This window comes from Vicugna pacos, chromosome 11, assembly GCF_048564905.1.
Source record: "Vicugna pacos chromosome 11, VicPac4, whole genome shotgun sequence".
NCBI lineage: Eukaryota > Metazoa > Chordata > Mammalia > Artiodactyla > Camelidae > Vicugna > Vicugna pacos.
Window position 1 is genome coordinate 48,984,368 of NC_132997.1, and position 7,780 is coordinate 48,992,147.

The 7,780-nt window shown below is 53.2% G+C and overlaps 1 protein-coding gene across 2 annotated transcripts; it reads right to left on the minus strand.

Annotated features, from left to right (window-relative positions):
* Window positions 1-937: 937 nt before the first annotated feature.
* On the minus strand, window positions 938-7,066 carry PLAU (plasminogen activator, urokinase). Of its 2 annotated transcripts, none has more exons than XM_072971274.1 (11): window positions 7,044-7,066; window positions 6,281-6,368; window positions 5,780-5,813; window positions 5,510-5,617; window positions 5,024-5,198; window positions 4,744-4,835; window positions 4,329-4,548; window positions 3,957-4,105; window positions 3,222-3,362; window positions 2,714-2,862; window positions 938-2,043 (listed from the first exon to the last, which is right to left on the minus strand). In XM_072971274.1, the coding sequence occupies exons 2-11, from the start codon at window positions 6,335-6,337 to the stop codon at window positions 1,867-1,869; spliced, it is 1,302 nt and encodes a 433-aa protein (XP_072827375.1). In that variant the 5' UTR covers window positions 6,338-6,368; window positions 7,044-7,066; the 3' UTR covers window positions 938-1,866. The 2 variants fall into 2 exon arrangements, with proteins under 2 accessions (XP_072827375.1, XP_006218942.2); XM_006218880.4 differs by lacking the exon at window positions 7,044-7,066 and adding an exon at window positions 6,703-6,886.
* Between the last annotated feature and the right edge of the window lie 714 nt (window positions 7,067-7,780).

The following is a 7,780-nucleotide window of genomic DNA, read 5'->3' on the forward strand; positions in this document are numbered from 1 at the left end:
TATATATAGTTCTCAGATGACTTGGTTAAGAAACACTGCCAAAACTCATTAATGTAGTTCGGAAATTCCAATATTTTGGCATCCAGCTCTATCTCCCTGCCTGCCTTCTATACCCAGTTCTTCAGACACTGATGTTTGGTTCAAAATATATATTCACCCCTATTAGGATATCACCCCGCTTTAGATTCTGGGCTCCTTGATATTAGGGATAGTGATGGCTGATCAGGGGCTTCAATAACACAATGAGGAAACTGAGCTCCAGCCCCAAGCACAGATGATGGGAAATTATGGTTTCTGTTCCCTGAATGCCACAGACTCAAGCTAGGCTGGTTTTTGGGGTTTTTTTTGTATTTTAATTTTTAATTTTTTGTTTTTTGGGGGGCTAATATTTATTTATTTATTATCATTATTATTTTTTTACTTTACGGAGATTCTGGGGGTTGAACCCATGACTTTGTGCATGCTAAGCATGCACTCTACCACTGGGCTATACCCTTCTCCCACCCCAAACCACCCCCGGGCTGGGTTTTGGATCAGCAGTTTTCACTCATGCAAGTGTCCTCTTTGGTTGATGTCAGCCCAAGGATTGTTGGGGAGCAGAGTGAAGAGAATACGGTGGAATAAATCCTAAAGAGGGTCACTATGTACAGTTGTACAACATGTGCACTGCACAAAGGCATCAGACTGAGGGGGGAATTGGGAGTGGACAAAGCCTGCACACAGGTACCACGCTGTGGGCTTCTGGCTTGGGCACCTTTTTGTACCTTATGTGCAATGGAGGGCCTGCTCTACAACTCTCCCAGCCTCCGCTTCCCAAAGCCCCGTGAAGTCCAGAGATGTAGCCCCACCAGAAACTCTGGGGTACGTGCCGCCACTGTCATTTTCTTTTTGTACTCCCAACTCCCTCTCATACAGGCACCAGGGAAAAGCCAAAATCTTCAGAAAAATCATATTTTATTGATCATCTTCATTCAAAATTACAAAAATATATATAAATAAAAATAACAGAATATAATTATTAAATATTTAGTGTACAGGAGTGGTTCTCACTTCACTCAGTGAGGATTGGATGAACTCTCCTGGAAGGTCAGAAGGGATAACTGGCCAAGAAATGGGCATCAATGTGAAAGTGAAACTGAAAATTTAGTGCTAGTCCTAGCCCCTGCCCTAGAATAATACATTTATAGCTATCACCACATGAGAGACCCAGGTGGGTCCCAGGAGTGACCCACGACCTCTCCAAACAGACCATTTCATGTGGCATCACAGTCCATACAATTGGGGGGACATATCTAGACTTGTAGTCAGATACAGAACACCAACTCTTACACTGACACATCCTGTGCACAAGTGTGCAAACACACACATGCATGTATAACGTGCCCTGATACAGTCGTGGAATGTTAGAACCCTTCCCTCGAGTCATCAGGGTCTCTCTTCTCTAAGCCACTGTGCCCACATTGGCCAAGCTCTCTCAAGAGACCTCAGTTCCGTTACACTTCCTAATTGGGAAATAATTCATTTCCCAACAGTGGGGAGCTGGCTCTCCTTCCACCTATGCACAGGAGGTGCCATTTTTAACTCCAGGTTTTTGTTCCGAAGACGACAGTACCATCCTGGTTCAGGACCACCCTTCCGTCCTGGCCGGAGGGGGAGGATCTGGGCACCCAGCACCCAGGCCCGTATCTGAGGGTAAAGCTATTGTCGTTCACCCCAGTGGGCAGCACAAACAAAACCATCTCAGCAGAGCCCATCTTCCGCAGTTTCTTCCTTATACATAGCTGGTGCAGGTGGCCCTACTGCAAAAATGACGGTCAGCATAGGAGTGGGCGGCGCCCCTCTCCTCCCTTGGCTCTCTGGGGGCCCTCAGAGGGCTAGGCCAGTCTCTCCCCCGGTATGAGTGTGGATCCAAGGCAGGAAGCTTGAGACCCTGGTGTAAACGCCAGGCTTGTCCTTCATGGCACAATCTCGGCCCCAGCTCACAATCCCCGTCAGAGTCAGGCGGCCTTGGATGGAGCAGACCATTGGGCCCCCCGAATCTCCCTGTTAAGCCGAAGACACCAAGGTGAGCCCTGGGAGAAGCGAGAAGGGGGCCATCTGATCCTACCACCCAGTCATGCCCGAGAGAGAGGGGAGAGTTTCCTAGAATCAGAGTCCTTAGTGAACTTCCCTTTCCTACCACAACAAGTTTAAAATCCTCTGCTTGGCTTTCCAATCTACTATTCTGTCCACATTCATAGACCCCACTTCTCCTTCCCATCCCAAAATATGCCATGCTTATTCTCATTTTTGTATCTTTCAACTGACATGCTCTCCTTTCTTCCCTCTGCCTCCTCGAATCCCTATTGAGTCACATTGTCTCTAAAACCCCCGCTACCTGGCCATTTAGTTGGCGCTCACCTCCCGCTCCTGAACAGATCACTTATAATTCACACCACTCTCTGAGCACCGAGTTGTGTTATTCTCTATTGTTTTCCCGTTCTTATGGTCTTAGTCCCCCTCCCTCCCCGAGTCTGAAGTGCCTAGCACAAAGCCAGGCTCTTGACCAATGTTCGGTAAACACAGGGTTGCTTTAAGCCTTCTAAGACCTCCGTCCCTGGTCCTGGCTTCTTAGGGCTTTGGCTGGAGAGAGGCTCCCCAAAACTGGTAGGGACAGGCCCAGGAGCCCAGGGGAGATCTGAGGTTGATGGAGAGAGATGCTTGGAACTCTCACCTGGCAGGAATCAGTTTTCCACTGTGGGTCAGCGGCACAAAGCATTTTGGTGGTGACTTCAGAGCCGTAGTAGTGGGGCTGCTGACACTGCTGGTGGGAGACCAGCTTCACAACAGTCATTTTCAGCTGCTCTGGATAGCGATAGTCAGCTGGGGGAGGAAACAGGGAGGAATTTACGTGAGATGTGTCTGTCCAGCTCGCCCATTTGGACTCTCTGCCAGGGAGGGGACCAAAAAGTGTCCCTTCCAGGGAAAGCCTCTTTCCTTTTTCCACCCAAATCTAGGTCTTTACCCCGCTTCTAGTCCCTCACTCCCACCCATTTAACTCTGTAGCCCATCATTCCCTAAACAGCACTCCTCACTCCATCCCTGGACCTGTCTGCTGCCTCCGTAGTGCTTCCATCTCTACCTGCACGGTCCTCTGTTGATCAAGCTGAGCTCACTTCCAGTTTACAACACCACCACTCCCCCACCCCGGACCCTCTCAGTCAGACCCACGTGTCACTTACAGGAACTCTCTTTTCCAAAGCCAGTGATCTCACAGCTTGTGCCAAAACGGGCATCACCGCTCTCTGGCGGCAGGCAGATGGTCTGTATGGACCGGGATGGCTGCGCACACTGGCCCGTGTTGGAACGGATCTTCAGCAAGGCTGGAGGAGGAGGAAGGGGTCAGAGGGGATAGATCACCACCTTGTCAGGTTGTCACCATCTCTCCCCTCCAAACCCCGAGGGAGTGGTTGTCTATTCCTACATCAGTTAGGTCAGAGGTCATCCCAGGAGGCCTGCTGGCACCTTGTCACCAGAGACAAGCCTCTCCTGTTCCACACCTCAAGGGCTTTGTTCCAGCCGCTGACAGAGGCTTGGACAGCTGGGGCTGCTGCATACAGCTGTATGGGGATTTTTTCTGAGGGAGCTGGGCTGAAATCTAGCCCAGTGCTTTCTCCAAGTTCTATATCCTGGGACAGGCAGAGGCTGCATCCAACAACCAAAGGAGTGTCCCAGCCCATGCTATATGCCCCCAGGGCCACTGCCACCCAGAGGAGGCTATTTGGAAAATCAGGGAGTCTACAGAGGAGCACCAGGCCCCTTGCGTATGTCACTCTGAACACTTCCCCACCACTCCCTTTGCTGTTAAAGCAGAGTCTTTAAGTTTCCCTACAAGCTCAACCTCCCACTTGGGTCTCTCCTTGGACCCTGCTCCCCCAAGCCATCCTTGTTATGGCTGATGAGGGTTTTCTACTCACCAATATCATTGTGGTGAGCAAGGGTATCTTCACTGTAGTCCTCATGCAGGATGAGCTTTTCCACCTCAAACTTCATCTCCCCAGGCGTTCTGGAGTTGAGGTTTGACCGACCCAGGTAGACAATGTAGTCCTCCTTCTCCTGGTGATTACTGTGGGAGAGGAGCCCTGTCAGACTGTCTGATCTCATGAGACCCTGTCACCTCCCCCTCCCCACCACGGTGACCTCAGAGCATCTCTTGTCCCCACAGTCATGAGCCATAGGGAGAGAGGCCGAGGGGGTAGAATTCAAGTGGAATCCTTTGCTGGGAAGGAGAAAGGGATCTGTTTGGGGGTAGGGCCGGAGGGTCTGGGAGAAGAGACAGAGGGACATACATGAAGCAGTGGGTGGCGCTGACCACCCAGCAGGGGCTGATGAGGCTGCCACCGCACACGTAGGTGACAGAGCCGCTGCGGTGCCTCCTGTAGATGGCTGCAAACCAAGGCTGGTTCTCGATGGTGGTGAATTCGCCCCCAACAATCTTAAAGCGGGGCCTCAGAGCCTTCTGGCCACACTGAAAGTCTCCTTTTTCTGGAGGAGAGAAGGGACTTTTTCCTGCAGGAGAGAGAGAGGTGTATCTTGGAGAGGGAGGTAGGATCAAATGTCCTTCTGGTCCTCTGACCTCCCAGTTTTTCAGGGCCAGGCAGGCCTCCCTCCTCATCCCTCCTGTGATGATGGAATAAGGGAACATATGAGTTTGTTGTTTGTCCCCTTCCACACCCCCATCATAAACAGGCCAGTGACACTCACCAAAAGAGCAGTCGTGCACCATGCACTCCTGGACAAGCTGCTTTAGGCCAACCTGCACATAGCACCAGGGCCTTCTCCGGTTGTCTGGGTTCCTGGCAGCACAAAGGGGAGGGGGGTGTCATTCCAGCCCAGAATGCCATTTCTGCATCCTCCCCTCCAGGGAAGACTCAACCAGAGGCCTTGATTTTCTCATGCTATGGCCAGCACTCGGGAAGCAGAAAGGATGGCAACAAGGGTTTCTGTGAGGCCATGAGGAGGGTCCCTGCTGCCCCCACCTCACCTGCAATAATTGTGTTTCCCCAGGCCCAGCTGCAGGGCATCAGTTCTGTGGGCATGGTACGTTTTCAGAAGGACGGTGACAGAGTTCCAGGCGAGACAGGGCCGGCCCATGATATCAGTGTGGGCCTTCCCTCGGTAAGAGTGACCATTCCCCTCATAGCACGTTTTCGATGTATCTATGGAAGGATATGCAGATGAGATTAGAAAGAGGAGAAAGTTGAGACAGGTACCCTAGAGATCCTGCTGGTCCGCACATGATTTCAGGTCTGGCAGAAGACATTGGAAAGTGTCTCCTTCCATCCCTACTTTATATTCCCGCAGCCACAGCTTTATGTGTTTGTGTTTGACTATGTATATCACACAGGAATGAAGATGCCCTCCCTCCACCTCCACCTAACTCCTGCCTGCTCTTGCATCCCACCCATGTCTCCCTGCCCCCAAATCTGTGCTACTCTGTCCTCCCCAGTTAGAGTCAGGATCCCCGTACCTATCTCACAGTGTTCCCCTTGGAATTTCTTTGGGCAGCTGCATCGCTGAATGTTGGAGAAGTACTTGTAGGACACACATTTTCCTCCATTCAGACAGCCACAGTTCGCTGGAGAGCACAAAGGTTGAGGGGTAAGCAAGGAGCGTGGGAGGAGGCAAGGGGTGGGGGGGGGGGGAGTCAGCCCTACAGCAGGGCCAGGGAGGGGTTGCCCCTTGAGGATTTTCCAAGATATCTGTGCAACCAGATATTGTGCAAGGGGTGGATACTCACATGCACCAGACACTTGATGAAGTTCATGGCTGCCCTGGAAGAAATGAGGCGGGGGGGGGGGGTGTCAAAGAGAAAGTTCACCAAAGGTCCAGTGCTCCTGGCACTCCCGGGTAAGGATAAACTAGCCCCAGTCCCCAAACAAACCCCTCCTTCCAGTTCCCTCTCTCCTCACCCTGTTCATGTCTAACTAGACCACACATGGAAGGAAGGTCATAGGTTTCCAGCAGGGAGAAAAGGATTGACTCAAGCAAGCTTCACAAATCAGGTGCCAGCAGGCTGGAACAGTCCCTATGGCTTCTTCCTCCCTTGCCGGCAAGTGCGGTTCCCTTGGTTCTCAAGGCCCCAGTGCCACACCTGTCCCATTTCCCAGGGAGGGTTTGGCCCCGCTGTGGATGCACTCGGACTCCAGCTCCCTGTGCAGCCCCTTCCTTCCCCGGCGCTGTTCAGGGGTCTTGCGAGCCCCCTCCCGCCGCCATAAGTCAAAGCAGGGAAGCCACTCACTTTGGAGTCCCTCACGACCAAGGCACAGAGGAGCAGGCACACCGGCAGGACTCTCATGGTGGCGAGGCTGGGGCTCTAGACAGTGGCTCTGCAAAGGAAGGATAAGTCAGGAGAAGAAGCGGAGGAGCGCAAAGGCGGACCGGGCGGGTTACTGCAGTTCAGGCCAGGATCCCCTAGGCTCCCTGCGGGACAAGCCCGCGGTGGCCAGGCTCCCCAGGCCCGGCCGTCTCTCCTCTCTGGAGGCTCACGGGTCGCGGCGCAGCCTAGACCGGCACCCGCAAGGGGAAGCATGGGCACGGGGCGCGGTGACTCAGCGCGCAGCCGATGCCGAACGGATGCCGAGCCGGGGCAGAGGGTAGGGGGAAGTGAAGCCCGCAGGAGCGCAGCATCCGCCTTGAGCTCTTAGGGTGGCCCGCACTTACCGGTGCGGCTATGGCCGGAGCGGCGCGAGGCCGGGACAGCGGGACTAGCAGACACTCTTAGGCTCTGCCGGGCTCTAGAGCTCCAGTCTCCGCGCTGCCCTGCTCTCCCGCAGCGCCGGCTCTATATTAGGACTCTCCCCAGCCCTGGCCCCGCCCCAGCCGGAGATCGCCAGGTCCACTCCCTTCCCTCCCCTTTCCTGCAGCCCGCCGCGATTTGAACCCCCCGGGCTTCCTCAGCCTTCTCTGGGAGGGGAAACGCTGCTCCTAGCGGAAGGGACGAACCAGGTCTTAAATGAGGGCTAGGGAAGCATCTAAATTCCCCACCCCCTCCTCCCATTCACCTGGCCTCCCCACCCCAGTGCAGCTCCCGTACACACGCGCTCGCGCTCTCTCTTTCTCCCTCCCTCTCTCTCCCTCCCTCTCCCTCCCTCCCTCCCTCTCTCTCTCTCTCTCTCTCTCTCTCTCTCTCTCTCTCTCTCTCTCTCTCTCTCTCTCTCTCTCTCTCTCTCTCTCTCGCCCTCTCTCTCTTGTTCGCTCTCCCCTTCTCCCCAGCTCTTATGCCTCCTCCCAGGTCCCCTAAATCAGCTCTTCTCCAACCTTTTCATCTTCGGTCCCCAACTGCCTAGGAGAGTGATTCAGACCCTCGGTTGCAGGGGCAGTCTGCAGCTCAAGACAGCTGTGAAGTCTCTTTCTCTACGTGAAAATGCACCTGACGCACGCTCTTGAAACAGGCAAAAAGCCTACTCACTGGGTCTGCCTCCGACGTATTCCGGCTTCCCCTAAATGGACATAACCAGTGGATAAGACAAGGCTGAATTTGTTACTTACTGCTAGTTCAGTACGGTAGCTTGTTGAGGGGGGTGGTGGCGCTGGCAGTCAAATTTTACTGAGAATTTGCAGTTTGGTTTGAAATTGAGGACTTGATAAGGATTGGGTAAGGGTCATGGTATATTGTAGGATTATGAAAACAAAGTCTTAAGGTACAAACTGTTGACCCTTTCTCTCGAAGTGTTGGTAGGTCTTTCAGGAAGTTCCTATAATGAAAGATTCATTTATTTGCCTTGACCATAGTATAGTC

Bases quoted from the DNA above. Each gene is read 5' to 3' on its own strand.
- PLAU (XM_072971274.1), bottom strand. From the start codon at position 6,337: ATGAGAGTCCTGCCGGTGTGCCTGCTCCTCTGTGCCTTGGTCGTGAGG. The intron at 5,618-5,779 runs GTGAGTATCCAC...TGTGCTCTCCAG, and splicing joins TCATCAAGTGTCTGGTGCAT to CGAACTGTGGCTGTCTGAAT. The intron at 5,199-5,509 runs GTACGGGGATCC...ATCCTTCCATAG, and splicing joins AGGGGAACACTGTGAGATAG to ATACATCGAAAACGTGCTAT.